At 34.0% G+C, this 27287-nt stretch overlaps 1 protein-coding gene and 1 pseudogene across 2 annotated transcripts; both read left to right on the plus strand.

Moving 5' to 3' along the window:
* Window positions 1-27287, plus strand: LOC125812327 (nucleoside hydrolase 4-like). 2 transcript variants are annotated; one of them, XM_049491839.1, is made up of 12 exons: window positions 1-235; window positions 2369-2548; window positions 2635-2745; window positions 2832-3167; window positions 3285-3461; window positions 3559-3843; window positions 4002-4124; window positions 4256-4453; window positions 4588-4841; window positions 4998-5202; window positions 26687-26992; window positions 27060-27287. In XM_049491839.1, exons 1-12 carry the CDS (start codon window positions 41-43, stop codon window positions 27285-27287), a joined length of 2598 nt encoding a protein of 865 aa, XP_049347796.1. In that variant the 5' UTR covers window positions 1-40. The 2 variants fall into 2 exon arrangements, with proteins under 2 accessions (XP_049347796.1, XP_049347798.1); XM_049491841.1 differs by lacking the exons at window positions 26687-26992; window positions 27060-27287 and adding exons at window positions 5483-5788; window positions 5908-6313.
* Window positions 15530-26656, plus strand: LOC125812237 (uncharacterized; annotated as a pseudogene).

Below are 27287 nucleotides of genomic sequence, written 5' to 3' on the forward strand. Positions count from 1 at the left end.
GAGAAGTTCACTTGTCTAGAAAAACAAAGATTTTGTTGTGATGAAGGAGAAAGAAAAAATGTTGTTTTTGGGATTTTCTCATAGAATTTGTTTAATGATTTTGCTATTTGTGCCAACTTTCTTCAATGGAGTAGAGAGTCTTCATAGAATTCTTTTGGATACAGATGTGGATACTGATGATTTCTTTGCTCTTTTCTACATTTTGAAGCTTAATAGATCAGAAATTGACTTGAAGGTACTCTTTTTTTCTCCTTGTTCTTCTTTTTTTTTATTTGAATCTTTAAGTTTGATTGTGCGATCACATTTTTTGTTTAATCGTATAATCAACATGTTATGTGGATGCATGATTGATTATTATTTTTTTGTGCCAAATATGTATGTGAATTTTGTCTTGCAAAAGGTTTGAATCCAAGAATTTTATGACTCTATTAATCTAAAATCATGTTGAATGTAATCATTTAAAATTATTTATAGTAATATATTTCTTATTTACTATTTAATTAAAATTCTCTGCATTTTGCACCTGTATTGTGTGTGTTTTTTTTTTAAAAAAAATATTGTATCCTCTTCTATTATTTTTAATAATATGCACTCTAATCTCTTCATTTTCTTACAAAATAGTAACAAAATAATTTTTTCCTTGAATTGTCCGTGAGGAGAAAACAGGAAAAAGACATTAAAAATAATGCAAAATGAACAATTCTTTTGTATTTAGCTTGTAATATAGATTCCTAAAATCACACTTGTATGTATGTATGTATGTATAGGTTCGAAAAAAAAAAGTATAGGTTCCTGAAATCACACTTATGTACGTATGTATTAATTATTGCCAAAACAAGATTAAGGTTAAAGTCTAATTGACACTTTGACATTTAATATAAGTTATATATATGACAGCGTATAGGGATTTAGAGAATACTTAATTTTAGAAAATCTGAGGACAACTGGAATTAATTAATTAAGTCCTGAAACTAATTAATTTGATAAGAATTGTAATATGACAGCATGTGTTAGTTGAGTACTTATCCAATCAAGTGTTGGTCAATAGGTATCTAAGATCATGCCACGTCGTCAACATAGAAACTGACAGCTCCAATTTATTATTTTTGTATTAATAAAATACAAAAAGTAAGTAATAATCAAAGTTATAGAAATTAAATCAGAACATTTAATTTCAAGTTAAGCTTTTGATTTGAAGAAAAAAGATGAGAGTTAGAAAAAGAAAAAGACAATGGATTGCTCCCTCTGCCCCTAGTTATTTTTCAAATATTTTTTAATTTTTGACTTTCCTTTTTATTTATTATTTTTGACTAATCAAGAAAACAATTTTTTCTTTCTATTATATCTTCAATTTATTAACACTGAGTTAATGTCTTTAAAAAATGTAGTTAGTAAATATATTTAAAACTCTATCAATTAATAGGAATAAAATGATACTCCCCTGTTTCTTTTTACTTGTCAAATTTTGACCTGACACCTATTAAGAAAATATCAATTGTTATAGTGAGTCATTTTACCTCTATTAATTGATAGGATCTCAAATATCTTTATTCACTACATTTTTCAAAGACATTAACTTGATGTTAATAAATTGAAGATATAATAGGTAAAAAATATTGTGTTTTCTTGATTTCTCAAAAATGACAAGTAAAAAGGAACAACTATACAAATCATTATTTTCTTAATAGATAGGTCAAATCAAAATTTGACGAGTAAAAAGGACCGGCGAGAATATCTTTTTGTATTTTAATACAAATAACTTGGAGTCATCAGAGTAGCTATTGAAAAAAACTTGGACTACTGGTTGGATCCCACATTCCACACCAACTACCTCAAATTGACTAAAGGATGTGTTTGGTACCAAAAAAATGTTTTCCGTAGGTAAAAATTAAAATTATTATTGTAAAAATATTTGTATATAATTTATATAAATTCAATGAAAGGTGGGCGTGGGGAGGTAGGGGTGTGAGATGATGTGGATGAGGGCTATAAGGTGGGGGTGAAGATGAGGTTTATTGCCGTTGGAGGGAGAGATGAACACAATCAAATTGGAATGTCACTAGTAAAACTTATTTTTCATGCTTTTATTAGGAAGTTTATTTTCTCATTTTTATGGAGTTTGTTTACTTAAAGAAAATGTTTCTTAAAACATTTGACATGAAAAAATTGAACTTTAAGGAGCTTGTTTTCCCAGAGAAAATATCCATACTTGTCAAGCCAAACCATACGGCTTTGATACCAGCAGGGTAAAGATACTTTTTAACATGTTGTGATATTGCTGCATGGTTTATTCACAAAAGGCCTCACATCATTGAGATTACTCTGTCCCTAGCTAGACAAATCATATTGATAAAACCTTTTGGTTCAGGCTATAACTATTGGCACAAATGGATGGACTGATTCAGGACATGCTGTAAATCAAGTGTATGATATGCTTTACATGATGGGGCGCGACGATATTGCTGTTGGTATGGGAGGTGAAGGTGGAATACTTCCTAATGGTACCATTCTGCCTGATGTTGGTGGATATCTCCCTATAATTGATCAGGTGACAATAATTCTCCATTTACTCTACCTTTGACACAATTCAAAATGCCTCTTACTTATACATCTCCTTGTTTGCCCTTTTGTTAGGGATATGCTACAGCTGGATATTGTAGATATAGACAAGCTGTACCTGTTGGTCTTGGAGGACGCTTGGATATCGACTCAAATTATGGATTCCGAAAGAGTTTCCTTCCACAGGTACCATTCTTCTTGTCTCCCAATGAGACATCTAAGCTTAGTTCTCATTGCTTATTAATGTGTGTTAATCTGGAACTTGTAACCAGGGCAAGAGACAATATTCTCCTCTTAGACAGCCAACTGCTCAGCAAGTAATGATTAAAACAATTTCTTCAGGGCCAACCGTAGTTTTCCTCCTTGGATCACATACAAACTTTGCACTATTTCTGCTAAGTAATCCACATTTAAAGAAAAATATTGAGCATATTTACATAATGGGAGGTGGTATAAGGTCACAAAATCCTACAGGGTGTTGTCCAAAGAATTCAACCTCTTCTTGCCAACCTCGACAGTGTGGTGACCATGGCAATTTATTCACAGATTACACAAGCAACCCTTACGCAGAATTCAATTTGTTTATGGATCCTTTTGCTGCTTACCAGGTATTACAAAAATCAATAGGCATTTTTTCTGCACATTCTTTTCTCGAGACGTGACTTCTAGTCATGTGTTGTAGGCTTGTAGCTAATCTTAATCATCATTTGTTTCTTATAATGTAGGTGATTCATTCTGGTATTCCAGTTACTCTTGTCCCATTGGATGCCACAAACACCATTCCCATAACCAAAGAGTTTTTTGAGACCTTTGAGAAGAATCAGCATACCTATGAGGCACAGTACTGTTTCAAGTCCCTGAAAATTTCTCGTGATACTTGGTTTGATGACCAATTCTATACGGTAACATTGATATGAAAAGATCAACATATACACAACTTTTTGATATAAAAACATCAACTTGAATATAAGTGAGTGATGATATTGTTGCTGGATGCAGAGTTACTTTATGTGGGATTCATTTATGTCTGGAATAGCTGCTTCAATCATGAGGAAACAACACAACTACCAAGGAGAAAATGAATTTGCAGAAATGGAGTATATCAACATTACTGTTGTTACTTCAAATATGCCATATGGGATATCTGATGGATCAAATCCATTTTTTGATGGACGTACAACTCCCAAGTTCAACTTGGAAAGAAATGGAGTTCACAGTGGTCATGTTCAGACTAGACTTCGTGATCCAGTTTGTGTAGTCAAGAATGGGATGGGCAAATGCCAGGTGAAGAATTGACCCATGTCACTATCTGCAATATGGATTGTAGTTTATGTTTCTAGTAAAATGTTGTCATTTGCCAAAACATGAGCTATGATTCGTGATCCATTATTTGTTCGATTATTGTATTTGTGTATGTGTTCTGAGCTGATGCTGTTTATCAGGATGGTTATACAAAAGAAGTTGTTGGGCCAAGTGGAGTGCCTGTTCGTGTTGCTGTAAGAGCAAAACCTAATCAAAATCCTAAAAGTGCACTAGACAGAGAATTTTTTGTTAGCTTCCTGGATGTAAGTTAATTACAGTTTGAATTGATTGTATATATTTCATAGAATACCAGCTTCGTATTTACTCCGAACCCCTTTTTTCTTACAGATTCAAAATTAGGACAACTTATTTATATGTTTTTTCATGTTTTCAGGTCTTAAACCAAAGAGAAAATTCAGGATTATTCAATTTTTCTACACAATTTCCTCATTACAGAGGAGAACTTCACAAACCAGATTTCAGGGGCAAGCATCTCGGGAAGAATGTTGTGTTTGATATGGATATGAGTGCTGGAGATTTTATAGCTCTCATTTATCTCCTTAAGTTACCAGTTGAAGAAATCAATCTCAAGGTATGATGTACTTCCTTATCTTCAGTATAATAATAACTTGATCAATGCTTAAACATCTGTTAAGTGTCCTGATACGGTCTTAGACAATTCTCACCTCATGAGTTAACTTTTGTGCAATCTCTTCTTCTGTTCAGGCTATAATTGTGAGTCCAACGGGCTGGGCAAATGCTGCAACAATTGATTCAGTGTATGATTTGCTTCATATGATGGGTCATGATGACATCCCCGTGGGCCTTGGAGATGTGTTTGCAATGAACCAGTCTGATCCTGTTTTCTCTGCAGTTGGTGACTGCAAGTACAACAAGGTTATACCACAAGGAAGTGGTGGATTTCTCGACTCAGACACTCTTTACGGATTATCTCGTTCTTTGCCTCGAAGTCCTCGCAGGTACATTATCTAGTATAGTGTATCCATGTAGGGAAGTGTCAACTTTGTCAAACATTGGCATTTCATGTTATGTGTCTGAGCAACTTAGTTCCCTAAGGTTCATTTTTGTACTGTACTATTCTACTGATATACCATCTTGATCTAAATTTTTTTCAGATATACAGCGGAAAATTCTGTGAAATTTGGAGCTCCTAGGGACACTGATCATCCTGAACTCAGACAACCTCTGGCACTAGAAGTATGGGAGTCAGTTGTGAAATCACTTGATCCAGGATCCAAGGTTACCATTTTAACCAATGGCCCATTGACCAACATAGCAAAGATTGTTCTCGCAGGCAAAAATATGACCAACGCCATCCAGGCAAGTGTTACTTCTATCCTTATGATCTTACGAGAGATAATCAATGCAGGATTACTCATTCAAGAATCAATATTAATATGGCTATCCTGAGCCAAGCATGACATCCTAGCTAGCTGCATATCGTTTCCTAATACCTTGGCAGCCTAAGTCAGTTGCAATGGCACATCAACACATTTCTATATCACTCAACTGCAACAATTGTTGTTTGAGTTTACAGCTCGAGATATCCATAATAGACATTCCTAAGTGAAAAAACTCTTTCTTTTGAATTATGATGCAGGATATACTAGTTATCGGAGGGCACATCAATCATGGCAACACTGATAAGGGAAATGTATTCAATGTTCCCTCAAATAAATTTGCGGAACTGAACATGTTTCTTGACCCTCTGGCAGCGAAAACAGTTTTGAGTTCAGAGCTCAATATCACTCTCATTCCACTTGGCATACAACGGAAATTCAGTGCATTTCCTAAGATTCTTAAAAGACTTCAGCTAACTAAGAAGACACCTGAAGTAATTTTTGTGAAGCGTTTACTGTCAACGTTACATCACCTGCAAAAGACACATCCTAGATACAAGCATATGGTATATAATCCCCTCTTAATTTGTCCTGAAGTCTTTCTTCGTATAACATCTAAATTGCAACGTACAAATAAATCAGTTTTGTTAGATGCTATAAGAACTTATCAATTGTGACATTTCAGGATATATTTGTTGGAGAAATCCTTGGAGCAGTAATTTTGGCTAGTGATTATTCTGTACTGAAATCAACCTTTGATGTCAAGAAAATTAAAGTCTCTGCCACGGGGTATGAATCTGTAGACGGACAGATAATTATCGACGAAAAGCAAGGCAAATCAATGAAAGTATTGAAGAATGTGGATCATTTAGGTTATTACAATGTTTTTGCAAATAGACTAAGTGATGAGAAGCAGTCAGCTGTAGTTGGAAGCTTTAATAGGCAGACAAGACTTTGAAGCACACCATCTAATAGAAATTAAACTGCCAACTCATTAGGCCCAAAAATTTACATTTTTTAAGCCTGTATTTCGAGAATTGAAATGATTGCCCTTGTGAATTTAAGGGCCAATTTTTTTTTTAAAAAGAGAACTAGAATGAACATGTTGCATATGTTTCATAATGTATCGTATTGTATTGTATTGTATTTCATTGGACTGTAATGTTTTATGGAAGAGAATTTGAAAACAATGCCTTTGAGGAATTTTTCTCTCAAAATTGATTCAGTCAAAAGTTTCATCACCTCGATCTCCTCTGCAAAATGGAGTTGTAGAAACAAAAAAATGATCACTACAAGATACTGTCAGAACTCTACTATTGGATCAAAGTCTCACATATCATCACTTTTGGGCTGAAGCAGTAAGTACAACATGTCACATATTGAACAAGTGTCTAATCAAACCTATCCTAAATACTTTCATCTATTTTGATGTAAATGTTTCGTTCATAACAATGGTAAGAATAACCTTGATAAGTTTGATTCCAGAAGTGACGAAGGTATATTTTCCAGATAGTACTCTCCATCTAGTCGTGCATTTAAAGTCTTCAATAAAAGGACAAGAAGGAAGGAAGACTATGCGCATAACTATGAAGAGATTGAATCGGACCATCTCCAACCCACCTCTATTTTACTCTCCATTCTCTATATTTGGAGAGTCAAATAGAGAATGAGCACTCCAACCCACCTCCAAATCACCCTCTATTCTTCAAATTTAGAGAGTTGAATAGTAATTCTCCAAATTTGAAGAACTACTATTCACACTCTCTATTTCACTTTTTCATTATTTTATTATTATTTCTATTACTTTCTAATTAACATATTATTTTACATATAATTCCATTAATTAAATATCTAATATTCATAATTCTTTTTTAAATGTAATATAATATTTTAAAATTTAAAATATTATTTAATATATACTATTTTAATTTCAAATTAATAGTATTTTTTTTCTAATTTTCGAAAATTTTATTATTAATTTTCATTATAAAGAATACACAAAATTAAAATGACAAGATGAAAAAATTTAATTTAAAAATACAATACAAGATAACAATACAATACATAACATAATAATTTAAATACAAGATAACAATACAATACATAACATAATAATTTAAATACAAGATAACAATACAATACATAACATAATAATTTAAATACAAGATAACAATACAATATAATGCATAGCATAATAATTTAAATACAAGATAAAATACAATACATAACATAATAATTAATTGATCACAACAATAATTTAGAAATCCGGTAGGTCGTTTCTAGATTTAGCACTATTCGGAAAAAAAATTAGGATATGATTCCGAATTTTTTTTGCGATTGTGGTTGTGATTGCGGTTGTGATTGTCGATTTCTTTTTTCAAGTTTCGTTGTTCTCATTGCAGGTAATCACGAACATTTGGATCACTAATAGTTTCTAAATTTTTCATTAAAATTTTAGTTTCGTCTCTAAATTCCTTGGCTTTGATATATCTATCTAGCCTTTCGCCATCCTGTTGTTTGGATGTAGCAGACTCTGATAACATCTTCCAAGTCGATTATTCGAAAAGTTTCATAGCTGACGAAAGACCTTCATCTTTTGATCTCTTTAATTTTGATTTCTTCACCCCAATAGGCTGTTCAAATGAAGTGTAATGACCTGAAAAATTCTCATTTAAATTAAGTGAAAAAGATGATAAATTAGGAGATGATACTATAGGTGATGTAGGACTAGGAGCCTCAGACTCGATTGCAAAGTAGAGCCTTGTCCTCGAACTTTTTGCAATCACGTTTTGCAATTATTGCAGGATCGTCACGTTTTTGGAGAAAGGAAGTGCTACATGATATAATGACTACATGTATTATACTGCACAACATGATAATTGAGGATGAGCGTGATCTCAATGCACCAATTCAAGATGCCGTAGAGGCTCCAACTCCAACTATAGAAATGGTGGTAGATTAAAATCTCCAGTTTGAACAATTTTTAGCTAGACATAAAAAAATTCAGGACAAAAATGCTCATTTTGAACTCCGTAATGCATTAATCGAGCTCTTATGGGAGCAACGTAATAATTTTGAAAATTGAGTGTTTATGCAATTGTATGTCACTTTTATTTGAATTTGTCCCCTAATTTATGCATTATATTATATTTTTTTGCAATTTATGTTATTTAAAAATTTAGAATAAAATATAATTTCATATCACATTAAAAATTATATAAAGTAATTATTTGGGAAAAAAGAAATAAAGGATTTATATTATGAAATAAGAAAATAAGAATGAAATAGAAATAATAATATAATATTGAGGAGAGAGAAAAAAATTCCTTTTTAGAGAGTAAAATAGAGAATTGGGTTGGAGTTGATTGTCTGAAAAAATAGAGAACTCTATATTTGAAGAGTAAAATAGAGGATTGGGTTGGAGATGCCCTCACTATACAAGTGAAGAAATCGTTAGCACAATTGATATCCTGTTTTTTGTTTAATATATTTTAAAATGGTCAAATGGGTGTCTTATCCATACCATAAAGCGTTATAAAATTTCTAAAGTCTATAAAATCTCTTCACATGTTTTTTTTAATCGCGAAGTCATTGATTAAGCTAGTTTGAATTCGCACCAGATATATTTAAGAAGTATTGTCTATATTTTAAATCTCGAGACTTTGATTAATGATAAGGAGGAATTCCAACATCTTAATCTCATCTATACTACTCTTTACTATTATGTATTATAATACAAATGTAATCTCATTCTTTATAATTGGTTATTGTTCTTTGACTTTTACATGCATGTTAAATTGTATAATTTTCAATCTTGATTTTCCTCCATAATATCTTAATTAGGAAATTTAATGATAGGGAGTATATATATATATATATATATATATATATATACATACCTAACATGACTTTAAAATGTAAGATTAAATACTTTCAGGATCTTGAACACGATAATCGTACATAGAGATTGTTAGGGGCACATACCTGATGCGGAAGACATCATCACAAAGAGAAGTGGAAGTGTTAATCGTAAATTGGTTTTTACCTCCTGGCCCTAACTTTATGTTACCACAACCGTCAGCGATGAAATTATTGTAGAGAATATGTGGTAACCCTAATGGGTGGAGGGAGGACCAATTTATAGAGGTTATGACTTAATCTGGTACGTCCATCAAGTAACCAATGTACGGACGAGATCTATTCCTTATTAAATATTATTTATGGTATTACTTGGGTTACAAGTAAACTTGGGCCATAAGTAAGAAATAATTAATAATAATTAATAATAATTCTTACATTCTCCCACTTGGCCCAATGACCATATAACATTAATATTTCATAAACATTAGTGACGCATATAATAAATCTCTTCTATAATGTCCACCATATATACCACAATATAACAAACTACTAATGCGAGTTATGGCGGTTGTACATAAATTTTAAGCTACATACTTCCTTCCATATACTACTACATTAGCAACTCATCATACTAGCCTCATAAGCTATAAAACATATAACATTATGGTCCACAATAATGTCTCATAGAGACTTATCTTGTAATATCTCAAAACAATAATGTGTACACCATTATGAGAAACACGAAATTCATTAATGTGTATCAGAAACACATAATTTGAGCTCAGAGTGTAAAAACATCATAAATGCATCAATCATAAGTACAACCAAGACCCATTCTTTGAACATGTTCTTTAAATGTCTTTGGTTGTAAGCCTTTTGTCAACGGATCTGCAATCATGAGATCAGTTCTAATATTCTTAAGTAACACTCTTTGTTTCTGAACTCCTGCCTTGACAGTAAAGTACTTTAATTCCATATGTTTGGCACCTTTGGAGTACTTATCGTTCTTGGAAAAGAATACTGTTGTAGTATTATCACAATAAATTTTCAGCGGCTTGGTAATGGTGTCGACAACCCCAAGTCCTGAAATGAAGGTTCGCAGCCATAATGCATGAATTGTGGCTTCATAACATGCCACAAATTCTGCTTCCATTGTGGATGTAACAATGACAGATTGCTTAGCACTCTTCCACGATATTGCTCCTTCAGCTAATAGGAACAAGTAACCATTCTAGTGTTAACACATCCAGCAAAATTTGAATCCGAGTATCCAGAAACTTCTAAGTGATTGGATCTCCTATACATGAGCATGTAATCCTTCATTCCTTTCAGGTACCTTAAGACTTTCTTTGTAGCTTTCCAGTTATCAATTCCAGAGTTACTTTGATATCTTCCTAGCATTCCGACCGCAAAACGAATATCCGGTCTTGTGCAAGTTTGAACATACATCAAACTTCCAACAATAGAAGAGTAAGAAATTGCTTCCATTTCTTTTCGTTCTACATCATTATTTGGGCCTTGCATGAGATTAAATTTGTCCCCTTTTTGAATAGGAACTATTCCTGCTGAACAATTGTTCATGTTAAATCTCTCTAGAACTCTTTCGATATAACCTTTTTGAGACAATCCCAATAATCCTTGTGATCTATCATGGAATATTTCTATCCCTATCACATAGGATGCCTCACCCATATCTTTCATTTCAAAGTTCATCGAGAGAGTCTTTCGTCTCACGCAATATGCCTAAATCATTAGCAGGAAGTAAAATGTCATCAACATACAAGACTAAAAATATAAACTTACTCCCACTAATCTTTTGGTATATGCACCGATCAACGATAATCTCCTTAAATCCAAAAGATGTTATGGTATCATTAAACTTTATATGTCATTGTCGTGAGGCTTGTTTGAGTCCATATATTGACTTCTTTAGTTTACACACCATTTGATCTTTTTATTTAATTTTGAAACCCTCTGGTTGGTCAATATAAAAATCCTCCTCAAGGTCTCCATTAAGAAAGGCAGTTTTCACATCTATTTGATGTAACTCTAAATCATAATGAGCTACCAATGCCAAAACAATTCTTATGAGTCTTTCTTTGAGACCGGTGAAAAGGTCTCTTTATAATCAATGCCTCCTTTTTTAGTGTATCCCTAGGCAACAAGTCTGGCTTTATATCGTTCAATATTACCATTAAAATCGCGTTTGGTCTTGAAGATCCATCTACATCCAATTCTTTTAGAATTTTCTGGTAATTGAACAAGATCCCACACTTTGTTGTATTCCATGGATTTTAACTCTTCATTCATGGCATTAATCCATTTATCAGACTCAGTGCTTTCTATGGCCTGTGAAAATGAAACCGGATCTTTATTAATTTCAATGTCAAAATCCGACTCTTGCAAATAAATCACAGAATCATCTGAAATGGCCGATTTTCTTTCTCTTTGAGATTTTCTTAATGGCACTGTTTGTGGTTCATTTGCGTAAGATATTTGTGAGTCAGTCCCTTCTTGAAGTGTTTCACCTAAATATTGTTCAACATTGTAAAGTGTTCTTCAACAAGAGGAACATTTGTTATTGGTGTGGAAGTAGGTACATTTATGGGCAATGAAATATTTACCCTTACCTCATTAATTTCCACACTTTGTCGTTCAACACTCCCACTAACTTTACCATTCTCAATGAAATTTGCATTACCAGTTTCAACAATTCTCGAAGTATGATTTGGACAGTAAAACCTATACCCTTTAGATTTCTCTGGATAACCAATAAAGTAACCACTTACCGTTCGAGAATCTAATTTCTTTTCATGTGGATTATAAACTCTAGCTTCTGCTTGACAACCCCAACTATGCAGGTGTCTTAAACTAGGCTTCCTTCCCGTCCACAGTTCAAAAGGGGTCTTTGGAACTGCCTTACTAGGAATCCTGTTTAATAAATATACAACGGTTTTAAGAGCATACATCCACAATGATTTGGGTAATGAGGAATGACTCATCATACTCCTAACCATATCCATAAGTGTTCGATTACGCCTTTCTGCAACACCATTTTGTTGAGGTATTCTTGGCATAGTATACTATGCAGTATGCACATATGCCATGTTCTTCAAGGAATTTTGCAAATGGACCTGGACATTGTCCTGATTCGTTATACTTTCCATAATATTCACCACCTCTATCTGACCTAATGATTTTCACTTTTCTATCTAATTGTCTTTCAACCTCATTAATGTACACTTTGAGAGCGTACGCTACTTGAGATTTTTCTTTCAACAAATAGATAAATTCATAACGTGAAAAATCATCGATAAAGGTGATAAAATATTTTTCTCCACCAAAAGATGGAACATCAAAGGGTCCGTAAATATCAGTGTGTATAATTTCAAGAAGCTAAGTGCTCCTTGTGGCACCTTTCTTGTGCTTTCCTTTAATGCAATCCAAACATATATCAAGATCAACAAAATTTAAATTGGGAAGAATTTCATTCTTTACTAATCTTTTTAATCATTCTTTGGATACATGACCCAAATGTTTATGCCACAAATAAGCAGAACTTTCATTTAGTGAACTACGTTTAATTCCAATATTTTGATGAATAGTAAGCAGGGATTCAGAAAAATTATTATCGAGTTTCAATCTATATAAACCATTAATAAGAACACCAGAACCATAAAAAATAGTATTCTTATATAAATTGAAACATCCATGTCCAAACTTAAAATCAAATCCAGAAACATCAAGTCTTGAAAGGGAAATCAAATTCCTAGAAACTGAAGGAACATAAAAAGTCTGTAATAGATCAAGGTGATGTCCAGTCTCCAAGATCAATTGATAAGTTCCTATGCCTTCAATTTGAGCCTTTATGCGATTTCCCATGAACACAAAATCCTTATTTGGATTTGTAGTTTGGATCGCAGTGAATCCCTGCAACATAGTGGATACATGAGTAGTTGCACCAGAATCAAGCCACCAAGTATTATTAGGAATTTTTACTAAATTTGATTCGAAACATACAAAAAGCACTAAATGTACATTTCTTTTCAAATCAAGCTTTACGTTTCAGGCAATCTTTCTGATAGTGTCCTTCCTTTTTACAGAAACGACACACATCATCCTTGAGTTCCTTATAAGCATCCTGTGGAACTTTAGCAGATGTTTTCTTTTGCTTAAACTTGTTGGCCTTCACTTTAAGTCCTTTACCACCTCCTTGACCCATGAGGTTAATGAAATGACCTTCTTGTTTCTTAATTCTTGACTCCTCTTGAGTAAGCATACTGGACAATTCACTAATATCCCACTTATCCTTAATAGTGTTATAGTTAATTTGGAATGGTCCATACTCAAGAGGCAATGAGTTCAGAATGAACTGAACCAAGAAGGTGTCATCCACTTTCATCCCCAAGGTCTGAAGTCTTGCTGTAATGTTAGTCATCTCGATGATATGATTTGCATACTACGCGACCCATCAAACTTCATGGTAGTGAGTTCAACCATTAGTGTACCAGCGAGAGACTTATCAGCAGAACGAAAACGTTCTTCCACAAACTTCAGGTATTCCCTGGCACTTTCTGTTTGTGGAATAGTACTCTTAATGTTGTTAGCAACAGTCATTCACATGAACATAAGGATTAATCTGTTAGAGCGTTCCCATGATTTATGAAAAGACTTTTCATCCTCACTGCTCTTATCAGTAATGGCAGTAGGTTTGTCATTCAGCAGAGCCAAGTCAAGATCCATTACACCTAAGTGGAACTGTACTTATTCATGCCATTCAAAGAAGTTCAATCCATTGAACACAGTAACAAACGAAGCATGCGAATGAAGGAATAACTGCAAAATAGATATACATGCTCACAAATCAGAAAATAATGTGAATTCAGTAAAGCGATAAAAATATATCGTAATTCTCCTTTGGGTAGATACTACGACACATTATCATAATTTAAATGTCAATTTTATCTTTAATAGGTAATTGAATATTTTTTTAATCAAACATATACATCTTTGGATATACAATATATGCTTGACTAAAAAGATTAATTTACCTCATAATTTTCACTATTCGTAGAATGATTGATTCACCTTTAGGTAAATTCTTAAGTTCTAGCAATAGTGAAAGTCAATTTATCTATTTATTTTCAATATAGGCATTTCATTAACTTTCATAGATAAATGACAATTTTATGAATGCACATTTTTCTTAACTATACTAGTTTGGCTACTTTGGTGACTAACAAACTATATAAATACAAATGCACACATAATATCATAAAATTTTGTGCATGTGAATAATTTTATACATTTAAATTTGGCCACTTTGGTGACTAACAAACTATAGAAACATAATACATGCATCAAGTGATCATAAACATGATATGTGTAGACGTTAATTTCTCTAGTTTGACCACTTTGGTGACTAACAAACTATATAAATACAAAGCACACATTATATCATAAAATTTTGTGCATGTGAATAATTTTATACATTTTAGTTTGGCCACTTAGATGACTAACAAACTATAGAAATATAATACATGCATCAAGTGATCATAAATATTATATTTCATGAACCAATCATAGAAAACTAAGCAGCTTGTTGTTATGTAAACATTATATTAAAAACACATATACCATATTGTTGCGTCTTTCAAACATAAGAATAAATAAATTAATTAATTAGCAAGTAAAACATACATAATTGCTTGCTGTTATAACAACAAAAAGTTTGTGAAAAGCAAGGCATAATTAATATGCAAAACGATCGAGAGGTTTTGCTGACAAGGGATGGGTACAAAAGTGTAGCTGAAGTGATTTAAAAATTGCAACGTTTTTTTTTTCCAAAGATTATCCGTTCAAACAATCCAGGCTCGGATGTCACATGTAAAATTAAATACTTTCAGGATCTTGAACACGATAATTTTACATAGAGATTGTTAGGGGCACATACCTGATGTGGAAGACATTATCACAAAGAGAAGCAGAAGCGTTAATCGTAAATTGGTTTCTACCTCCTTGCCCTAAATTTATGTTACTACAACCGTCAGCGATGGAATTATTGTAGAGAATATGTGGTAATCCTAATGGGTGGAGGGAGGACCAATTTATAGAGTTTATGACTTAATCTGGTACGTCCATCAAGTAACCAATGTACGAACGAGATCTATTCCTTATTAAATATTATTTATGGTATTACTTGGGTTACAAGTAAACTTGGGCCATAAATAAGAAATAATTAATAATAATTCTTACATAAAACTTATCCAAGAATTAATAAATATGATTTTTTTTCTCCATAATATCTTAATTAGGAAATTAAATGATAGGGAGTATATATTTACCTAACATGACTTTAGAACTCATCCAAGAATTAATATATATATAGTGAAGAAAAGTTCACTAGTCTAGAAAAAAAAATTGTTGTGATGAAGGAGAAAGAAAAAATGTTGTTTTTGGGACTTCTACATAGAATTATTTTCATGATTTTTCTCTTTGTGACAATTTTCTTCAATGGAGCAGAGAGTTTTAATAGAATTCTTCTGGATACAGATGTGGATACTGATGATTTCTTTGCTCTTTTCTACATTTTGAAGCTTAATAGATCAGAAATTGACTTGAAGGTACTCTTTTCCCCCTCAATGTCCTTTATTTTTTATCCTCAAATGTTGGAATTATTTGATTACGGTGATATCACATTTTCTATTTACTTAATTATATCACGTCATGACTCATATGGGTGAATGATGTTAGGACCGAAAATAATCAGGTGTAATACGGAAGCTAGCAAAGCAAACCTCGAAAGACCACGAGTAAAAAAACAAACGAGAAACACACCAAAAGAGACAGATTTAACGTGGTTCGGTCAATCGACCTACGTCTACAAAGGAGATGAGCAATCCACTATAAATATGAGGGTACAAAATATATAGAGAAACAACCTCAACCAATTCACTTGGAATACAAGGAGGTACACAAAATTCTCCTCCATAACCGCAACTCTGAAAACCCTAGGACTACATTGTGAATGCTAATTAAGTTAGAAGGAAAAAGCATGTATGTATAGAGTCCCAAAAACCTTTCCTACAAGAAAAGGACTACTCAAAATATTAAAACCTTTTCCTAAAAGGAAAACTTATTTATGGTAAGAAATCAGGGAAAATAAACCCCAACAAATCTTCCCCTTGGCCTGAATTTCTAACAAAGTAAATTTGTCCACCTTCTTCACATAATCTTTAGGATCTTGCATCTCTTCTCCATAATCTCCTCCATCAAATCTACGTCTCGACACAAAGAACCTCTCTAAAACAGTTTCTCCAACAAAATCTTCATTACTGTAAAAAAGGTTGTGGCTAGAACTACACCCGCCAAGATGAACACCTATCCCTAACATGGTTCTATCATTGAACCATGGCTCTGATACCACTTGTTAGGATCGAAAATAAGAAGGTGTAATGCGGAAGCTAGCAAAGTAAACCTCGAAAGACCACGAGTAAGAAGACAAACAAGAAACACACCAAAAGACACAAAGATTTAACGTGGTTCGGTCAATCGACCTACGTCCACAAAGGAGATGAGCAATCCACTATAAATATGAGAGTACAAAATATAGAGAGAAACAACTTCAACCAATTCACTCGGAATACACGGGAGGTTCACACAAGTGACAACGTATCAAACTTGTGAACCACAAATTCTCCCCCTAACCAAAACTCTCAAAGCCCTTAAGACTACATTGTGAATGCTAACTTGGTTGAACACTCATCTCTAACTTGGTTCAATCTTCGATTATCGAACCACTGAACCTAGCTCCATCATTAAATCTGGCTCTGATACCATTTGTTAGGACCGAAAATAATCAGGTGTAATGCGGAAGCTAGCAAAGCAAACCTCGAAAGACCACGAGTAAAAAGACAAACGAGAAACACACCAAAAGAGACAGATTTAACATGGTTCGGTCAATCGACCTACGTCTACAAAGGAGATGAGCAATCCACTATAAATATGAGAGTACAAAATATATAGAGAAACAACCTCAACCAATTCACTCGGAATACAAGGAGGTACACAAAATTCTCCTCCATAACCGCAACTCTCAAAACCCTAGGACTACATTGTAAATGCTAATTAAGTTAGAAGGAACAAACCTATATTTATAGAGTCCTAAAACCCTTTCCTACAAGAAAAGGACTAGCTACTCCTAAACCTTTTCCTAAAAGGAAAACCTATTTATGGTAAGAAATTTAGGGCAAATAAAACCCAACAAATGATTGATTTCTTTATGTGCTAAATTATTTTTTGTTTGTGTAAAAGGTGACGATAAGACTTGAACCCAAAATTTTTACGACTCTATTAGTCATCTGAAACGAATGTCGAATATATAATCATCTAAGAATAATCTATCATGTCTTTTTTGTTTACTAACTACTTAAAGTTATTTGCACTTTGCACCTCTAATGTGTTTTTTTTTGTTTGATTGCATCCAATTATAGATAGAGGTGCAAAATACAAATGCAAATGCAAAATGAACAATTCTTTGTATTTAGCTTGTATAGATTCATAAAATCACACTTATATGAATGTCCTAGTTTTTGGGTATGCGTTTTTCGCGTGTAATTTGAATTAATGAGTATATTATTCTTTTAAAAATTAAATATTAGTAAATAATGTGATCTGAGTTTTTTGTATAAAAAAAAGGTATCCAATTAAGATTTCTTACTTTATCTCACTATTATTGTTACACACGAATTTCATGGCCTCCAAGTGACGTATACTAGGATAATGATATGAGAAGTTAATAGAAGAAACTCTATTTATAAGTCAAAAGATAAGTTTGAAAGGGAAAAAAAGAAGAAAAAGATAACAGCTAACTAAATTAAATTTCTTGATAGTGTCAATATATTATTTTTTGGTAGAATAGTACTATTAGAAGATCAAAGGAAGGTATCAGATTAATCATCTGCAAAATGTAGTGCAATTTTAATGTTTCTTTAGCTAAAAGCTTGATAAGAGATTTACTTTTTATATTAATAATATTGCGGAATTAACTTTGAACGACAGGTTAAAGAAGCTTCCGTTTTTTAACTTTGTCTTTCGAATCTCCTAATAATTATAATGAATGAGTTACAAATATTATATTAGATTTTTATCCACAAAATTTTTAAAGGAATCATTTAGTTACAAACATTAAGGTGTAAAATGTCTTATTATTTGTAGTTTGAAAATTAGAATATTAATGAACATTACTACTCTCTCTGTTCCAATTTATGTGACACATTTCGCTTTTCGAGAGTCAATCAGTTTAAGTTTAACCGAGAATTTGCTCATGAAATCTTCAATTTTTTTAAAATGAAATATATATATTTGTAAACTACGTAAAAAGTATTATAAGTCACAATAATTGATAATTCAAAAATATTTAAAAGATATATGAAAAATTTACGGTAAAATCGAAATCCGAAATGTGTCACATAAATTGGGATAGAGGGAGTACTATTTTTATGTAGAATTCAATCATCTCTTCATACATGACTTATCCATCATTAAACTAAAGCTATATGTTTCATGTTCTTTTTTTCAAAAAAGAAGAAAAGAAAGAGAGCAACTATTTTATCGAATTCACTTTTAAAGGTGAAAGTAAAATATAGGTGAAATTAAAAGTACAAATATCAAATAATTTACTCTACAAAATTCTAGAAAGTTCTACTAAATATCTAAGTTTTTTTTTGTACCTCCAAAAAAATCAACTTTAGTTTTTCACACCCCCCCTTTAAGTGATTTTTTTGGAAACTACCCACACTTGTCGTGGAAGAATTCAAACGAAGCTTTGTGCAACGTTTTGGTGAAGATCTCAGTAATTTCTTCCGGACTCCTCTTGCTTCGTCAAATGATAAAGATTAATGGTCCATGTAAATTATCACCCTGCTGAGTTTCTGAACTCCCCCTTTCTCTTAGCTTCCTGTCAATAGTACTATTTGCATAGACATCTGTGATAGGCAAGTTTGGAACTCCGACGTTTAAGATTCTGGAACCTCCAACTTTATAACACAAAGAGTTGTCATCAATATAAGCTTCCTCATTTGAGTCGGTGATGATCTGATTGTCAATTTCTTGTGTAGCCTCAGCACTATGATAGGATCCATCATCAGATTTCTTTTCTAGCTTTTCAATAACTTGTTTATCAGCTTTAGCACTTCCAAAAATTATGTCATCTATCCCTTCACCTGAAATTTGGCCTTCAAGATTAGTTTCTTCATCAATTTGATCTTTATCTTTTTCCTCAACTATCAGTGTTGATCTAAGCTAGAGATTGACCTCGATATAGCAGACGATTGAACATATACTTCAACTTTCAATATATTTTCCTCAATGCTTTCTCTGTAAAGGTCGCCACTAGCACATACAGTTTCAGATATTTCCTGTTTAGGATCGTCTTCTTTGATTTCTTCAATAGCAGCTACCATATCGCCACTAGGAATATCCTAAAAAATGTCTTGCTTCATGCCAACAACATCGGTTTCTTGCTTTTCCACGTGATTGGCTATATTATATTCTAGATCCTCAATCCAGTCTCTTTCAAAATTGATGGAAACCATGCCATCTATTGCTCGAGGCTCAACTACTAAACACTTTTCCCACTTTTCTTCTTATTTAACAACTTTTTTGAGCCATATTGCTCTCCTTGGCTCGACAATATCTTTTTATGTGCCCTACTTCACCACAACGATAACATATGAGAGGCTTCTTACCATAACAGTTAGAAAACTTTTCCTTCTCTCTAGGTGAGCTTGAACCACCTGGGGATTAAGAGTGTGACATATCTCTTGTTTTTCCTTTAAAGTTTCTCTTGTTGGCTACAAGAGCATTTTTGTAACATCTCGCAACTAGAAAGAACTAGAAGGAAGTTTAAAATCTGGAAATGGTTATTTTTGGAAAGTACAAGGAAATCTGGAAAAGTGCAAGTTAAAGTTGAATTTTTGGTCAACTTCAGACGGCCATAACTACTAGCTCAGGATGAGTTAGGTGTAGTTCCAGATATGGTTTGGAAGCTCTTAGAATGATCTTTCCAACGCCGCCAAGTTTGCACGATTCCGAGTTCGTATGAGCAAGTTACTCCCTTTGGAAGTTGGGTTGTTAGATTAAGAAAATGTCCAATCCGGAAATATAAGGGGTATTTTAGTCTTTTCACTGCCCTATTATTTTAATCTGATTTTAGGAGTTTAATATGGGTCAATTCAGAACTTAGTCAGTTTTAGAACTTGAGATTTCACGCTAGGGCTAAGGAGAAAGGAGAAGAGAAAAGAAGAAGGAGAAAAGGGTAAATTCATCAAGATCGATCAAGGAACTTGGTGTTTCGCCAAGGATTTACTTCTATCAGGTATGTGAGGCTCTCATAAAGTTGGGATCGTTCTCCCACGTGCCAAGCATATTTATTTCAGTTTGGATTCGTCCTAAAAGTATTTGAATATTGATGATCTTGATACCTATTCTTGAATTCATGTATTGTTCTTGAATTTGACTGAGTTGGGAAGTTCCTGAGTTCGTTACATCGCATTATATGGTCGTTTCGAGTTAGGTTCTTATGTACATTTGCTGGGTATCTGTATCTAAAATTAATTTAAGAAAAAGAACCGAGTTTGGGTGAATTGGGGTTGGAAAACGAAGAAGAAATTTCGTCGGACGAAATTAAGGGGTGGTCGCGCGTCGCGCACCTAGTGCTCAGATTTGATCATTTCAGCTTCGCGTCGCGGAGTTGACACGAGGTGTTCTGCCTTAAAAGACGTTTTCGGAACCAAAATTAAAATATGCCTCCACGTCGCGGACCCACCTTCAAATATTAATTTTTGGTCTTTTCTCATGTTTAACTATCTAGAATCATTCCTAAACATCATGAGATCTTTCCAGTCATAAATCTTAATCCTTGAATCCATAACTCAATTCAAGGATCAGTTAAGAGTCAAGTCAAGAGCAGTTAAGATCAAAGTCAAGAGAAGTCAAGAGTCAATTTAAGATGAGTTCTTAAAGTTTTCAAAAGTCTTTCACAAATGTTTTAACTTTGTTTTAAGACTTAAGCTTCGAGTTTAGTAAGGATGTAAAGTTGAAGTTCTTTTCTTCAAAGAAGTATATGGGGACTATGTATTCCCAAAGAGATTTAAAATGTTTTCACATTTAAATAAGAGCGGAAACTGAGATTTCCAAAGAGCCTTCGGGCAAGTTTTCAGAAAAGAGTAATAGCTTTCTAAATGAAGCAAGCAGGGAAACTGAGATTTCCAAGATAGCCTTTGAGCTAAGTTTTTGAGCACTAATCTCAAATCACAGAAGAAGTATGTTTTTAAAACATAAAGAGCTAATATATTTTGGGAGTAGTATTGAGCACCGATATGGGGGAGAGTTCAGACAACTCACTACCCCCATAAACCATGTAGCCACCATGGGTAGAAAAGGGTCATACTTTTTAGATGAACTCTTTTCACAATAGACTAGTGGATCCAATTAGTAGTTCAGGTCCTATACCTTTGGCCGCGTATTCGATGCGCTGGCAGCGAGAGGTAGATCGTTGTATCATCACTATAGCTCTTATGTGATGGTTATCGGTTAGGGAAACTCCTACAGAAGTTATTGTATTTTATATACATCAGTTATTGTATTTTTACATACATTGCAGAGTTATGTTGTATCCTTGTGTATACACAGAGTTAACATCATGTTTTTAAACGGCTTTTCTTTATATTGAAATGAGTTTAGTTAAGTATTCATGAGTTGAGAAGAGCCAAGGTAAGTGTTTATTTCAGATTCCCTTTCAAGCCTATGTTGTTTTAGCATTCCAACTCGCATACTCGTACATTAAATGTACTAATGCCAGTTGGCCTGCATCGTCTTATGATGCAGACACAGGTAACTCGGATCGGCATTCCGTCGCATCGTTGATCCAATGAGCAGTTCAGAGTCTGTTGGTGAGCCTCCTTGCATTTCGGAGGGTCCATTTCATTGTTTTCTAGTTTAGTTCATTAGGATGTTGTAGGGTTTGTCCCAACATCCATCTCAGTTGTTATTAGAGGTTTTGTAGACAATCATATGTTAGTTTTTTAGTCTTTTCATTATCATTATTCCATGTTGAGACTTGAGTTTGCCTTCATTTATAATATTCCGGTTTATTATATGAACTTATCTTTGTTGAGTTTAAGTCTTCTGCTGAGTTAAGTAGGCCAGGCCAAGGGTTCGCTTGGGGCCAGCAATGGTTTTCAAGTGTCAGTTCCGTCCAGGGTGTAGGCTCGAAGCGTGACAATTTTCTTCTCCTTCTTTGACAAATACACTAGCCAACTGCTTGGCCGGTAGTTCTTGTGACGTCAACAAATTTTCAAACCCATCCAAGGATGGTTGTTGAGTTCATCCTTTAATCGACGTCACAAATGGAATATAATTTGGCTTCAAACCACAAATGACTATTCTTGTTATTCATGCTTCAGAAATAGCCTCCTCCGAATTTAATAAAGATATCTTAGAACATAAATTCTTAATCTTCAAAAAATACTCAGCGATAGAAAGGTTACCTTGAATCGTGTTTGCCAATTCATTCTCCAATATTTGTAGCCGAGCTTCATTCTTCTTGTAGAACAAACGATCGAGGGTCCTCCATCATGAGCTGATTTACACCTTCTGATATGATCAAATAAACTGGAGGAGATTGTCTTCTTCAGAATGAACTTTGCCTTCGCATTAATCTACTTTCACTTCTTGTACGCACTGCTATTTTCTGGTCCGTCAGCAGGAGGACTTGTGTTACTCCCATTCGCAACATCTCACAAATCCTCGCCCACAAGGTATGATTTCATAAATGTCTTCCATACCTTGTAATTGAACTGATTCAATTACTCCATCTCCAGTCCATTAACACGACCGCTAAACTCCATATAGACAAACTAGTTGAATCTACTACTAACCCGATCTTGAATAAAATCCAAAAGTCAATGTATGACTATGGCTCTGATACTATGTAGAGAATAGCAAAAGAAAAGTATAATCAGAGAACCTTCTGCTAGCCCAAGATCGTTAACTAAGATTGAAAGATTCAACTAAAGAAGAGGAAGCTAGAAAGGAGAACTTGTTTATGGAAGAAGGTTCTTGAAATTGTCTTTGGTTTTGGTTGTTCTTGGGTTTGTTACAAATGACTAAGGCATTCCTATTTATATTTGTGTAGGGATGATTCTAGATACTAACGATCTAGACTATTCTGATCTTTTCTACATATATTTCCCTTAAATATCTAATACTGTAGACTATCTAGATTTTTCTTTAAGTACAAATATCAAACATATTTACTCTACAAAATTCTACTAAATATCTAAGATTTTTTTTTGTACCTCCAAAAAATCAACTTTAATTTTTCACACTTTTAACATGTTATGATGTTGTACACTTTTGGAAAAAGGGCTGCAACGGTTTATCTGCATATATTTGTGTTTTTTGAGAGTTGATATTAAAGGCTTTCCTAGACAAATCATATTGATAAAACCTTTTGGTGCAGGCAATAACTATTAGCACAAATGGATGGGCTGATGCAGGGCATGCATGTGTATGATATGCTTTACATGATGGGGCGTAACGATATTGCTGTTGGCGTGGGAGGTGAAGGTGGAATACTTCCCAATGGTACCATTATGCCAGATGTTGGTGGATATCTCCCTATAATTGATCAGGTGAACAATTTTTTTGCATTTAAACTACCTTTTGACACTATTCTGCAGGTTGAAATTAAGCATTTGTTTCTAATGTCAAAATGTCGTTTAGTTATAAATCTCCATGCTTGCCCTTTTCTTGAATATGCTACTAAAGTTTCACTGATTTGTTAGGGAGATGGTACAGCTGGATATTGTAGATATAGACAAACTGTACCTGTTGGTCATGGAGGACGCTTGGATATAGACTCAAATTATGGATTCCGAAAGAGCTTCCTTCCACAGGTACCATTCTTTTGTTGTCCTAATCATATCAATCAAGACTATCATTCACTCTTTTCACTAGATCCGATTTCGCCCCATACAGTGTGCATAACTTGTTAATCTGGAACTTGTATCCAGGGCAAGAGACAATATTCTCCTCTTCGACAGCCAACTGCTCAGCAAGTAATGATTAACACAATTTCTTCAGGGCCAACCGTAGTTTTTCTCACAGGATCACATACAAACCTTGCACTATTTCTGCTAAGCAATCCACATTTAAAGAAAAATGTTGAGCACATTTACATAATGGGAGGTGGTATAGGGTGGTGACCCTGGTAATTTATTCTCAGATTACACAAGCAACCCTTACACAGAATACAATTTGTTTATGGATCCTTTTGCGGCTTATCAGGTATTACAAAAATCAATAGGCATTTTTTCTGCACATTCTGTTCTCGAGACGTGACTTCTAGTCATGCGTTGTAGGCTTGTAACCAATCTTAATGATCATTTTCCTTATAATGTAGGTGATTCATTCTGGTATTCCAGTTACTCTTGACCCATTGGATGCCACAAACACCATTCCCATAACCAAAGAGTTTTTTGATACCTTTGAGAAGAATCAGCATACCTATGAGGCACAGTACTGTTTCAAGTCCCTGAAAATTGTTCGTGATACTTGGTTCGGTGACCAATTCTATACGGTAACATTTACAATGTACATATTGACTATACTGTTTGATATGAAAACATCAGCTTGAACGTAATTAAGATGATAATGTTGTTGGATGCAGAGTTTCTTTATGTGGGATTCATTTATGTCTGGAATAGCTGCTTCAATCATGAGGAAACAACACAACTATCAAGGAGAAAATGAATTTGCAGAAATGGAGTATATCAATATTACTGTAGTTACTTCAAATATGCCATACGGGATATCGGATGGATCAAATCCATTTTTTGATGGCAGTACAATTCCCAACTTCAACTTGGAAAGAAATGGAGTTCACAGTGGTCATGTTCAGACTAGACTTCGTGATCCATTTTGTGTAGTCAAGAATGGGAAGGGCAAATGCCAGGTGAAGATTGTAGTTTATATTTCTAGTAAAACGTTGTCATTTCATTGGTAACTTGCCAAAACATGAGCTATGATTCGTGATCCAATCAATTATTGTACTTGTGTATGTGTTCTGATTTAATGCTGTTTATCAGGATGGTTATACAAAAGAAGTTGTTGGACCAAGTGGAGTGCCTGTTCGTGTTGCTGTAAGAGCAAAACCTAATCAAAATCCTAAAAGTGCACTAGACAGAGAATTTTTCGTTAGCTTCCTAGATGTACGTTAATTCCTCAGTTTAAATTGGTTGTATTTACAGATTCTAAATTAGGAGACAACTTATTTCTACGTATTTTCATGGTTTCAGGTCTTAAACCAAAGAGAAAATTCAGGATTGTTCAATTTTTCTACACAGTTTCCTCATTACAGAGGAGAACTCCACAAACCAGATTTCAGGGGCAAGCATCTCGGGAAGAATGTTGTGTTTGATATGGATATGAGTGCTGGAGATTTTATAGCTCTTGTTTATCTCCTTAAGTTACCAGTTGAAGAAATCAATCTCAAGGTATGATGCCCTTCCCTTATCTTCAGTATAATAGTTTGATCAATGTTTACCACCTTCGATTTGAGTTGGAACCAACCCATAATCTTAACATGGTATTGAACTCATACTCATACTCTTAATTTACTCAATGTTGGACCTCATATTATATTGTCTACACACCAGAAGTTTTAAGCTGGGGATATTAAGTGTTCCACATTGGTTGAGCGAATGGGATGTTGTCTCTCAACTCTTTATTATGAAATCTTGGTCAGTTTAGGACTAAGTTGAAGAAGCAATGCTTATCTTTGTGCAATCTCTTCTTCTGTTCAGGCTATAATTGTGAGTCCAACTGGTTGGGCAAATGCTGCAACAATTGATTCAGTGTATGATTTGCTTCATATGATGGGTCGTGATGACATCCCCGTGGGCCTTGGTGATGTGTTTGCAATGAACCAGTCTGATCCTGTTTCCTCTGTAGTTGGTGACTGCAAGTACAACAAGGTTATCCCACAAGGCAGCGGTGGATTTCTCGACTCAGACACTCTCTATGGTTTATCTCGTTCTTTGCCTCGTAGTCCTCGCAGGTACATTGTCTACTCTTAATATGCCTATGGTAGAAGCATTGGCATTCCATGTTATGTGTCTAAAAAAATTTAGTTCCTTCAGGTTCATGGTTTGTACTCTACTTTTCTGCTGATATACCAACTTGATGTAAATAATTTCAGATATACAATGGAAAGTTTTGTTAAATTCGGAGCTCCTAGGGACACTGATCATCCTAAACTCAAACAACCTCTGGCACTAGAAGTATGGGAGTCAGTGGTGAAATCACTGGATCCAGGATCCAAGGTTACCATTTTAACCAATGGCCCATTGACTAACATAGCAAAGATTGTTCTCGCAGGAAAAAATATGACCAACGCCATCCAGGCAAGTGTTCCTTCTATCCTTATGATCTTACAAGAGATAATGAACTACAACAAATGTTGTTTGAGTTTACAGCTCGAGATATCTATAATAGACATTCCTCAGTGAAAAAACTCTTTCTTTTGAATTATGATGCAGGATATACTAGTTGTCGGAGGGCACATCAATCATGACAACACTGATAAGGGAAATGTATTCAATGTTCCCTCAAATAAATTTGCGGAACTAAACATGTTTCTTGACCCTCTGGCAGCAAAGACAGTTTTGAGTTCAGACCTCAATATCACTCTCATTCCACTTGGCATACAACGGAAATTCAGTGCATTTCCTAAGATTCTTAAAACACTTCAGCTAACTAAGAAGACACCTCGAGTAATTTTTGTGAAGCGTTTACTGTCAAAGTTACAGCACCTGCAAAAGACACATCCTACATACAAGCATATGGTATATAATCCCCTCTTAATTTGTCCTAAAGTCTTGTTCGTATAGCATCTAACGTGCAACATTTCAGGATATATTTGTTGGAGAAATCCTCGGAGCAGTAATTTTGGCTGGTGATTCTGTACTGAAATCAACCTTTGATGTCAAGAAAATTAAGGTCACTGCGACTGGGTATGAATCTGTAGATGGACAGATAATTATCGACGAAAAGCAAGGCAAATCAGTGAAAGTACTGGAGAATGTGGATCATTTAAGTTATTACAATATTTTTGCAAATAGACTAAGTGATGAGAAGTAG

The sequence above is a fragment of the Solanum verrucosum genome, unplaced genomic scaffold (assembly GCF_900185275.1).
Source record: "Solanum verrucosum unplaced genomic scaffold, falcon-dt-bn FXZP01000115.1, whole genome shotgun sequence".
NCBI lineage: Eukaryota > Viridiplantae > Streptophyta > Magnoliopsida > Solanales > Solanaceae > Solanum > Solanum verrucosum.

Coding starts and splice junctions, on each gene's coding strand:
- LOC125812327 (XM_049491841.1), top strand. CDS start 41: ATGAAGGAGAAAGAAAAAATGTTGTTTTTGGGATTTTCTCATAGAATT. Junction 3,844..4,001: donor ATGGGATGGGCAAATGCCAG/GTGAAGAATTGA, acceptor GCTGTTTATCAG/GATGGTTATACAAAAGAAGT. Junction 5,789..5,907: donor ATCCTAGATACAAGCATATG/GTATATAATCCC, acceptor GTGACATTTCAG/GATATATTTGTTGGAGAAAT.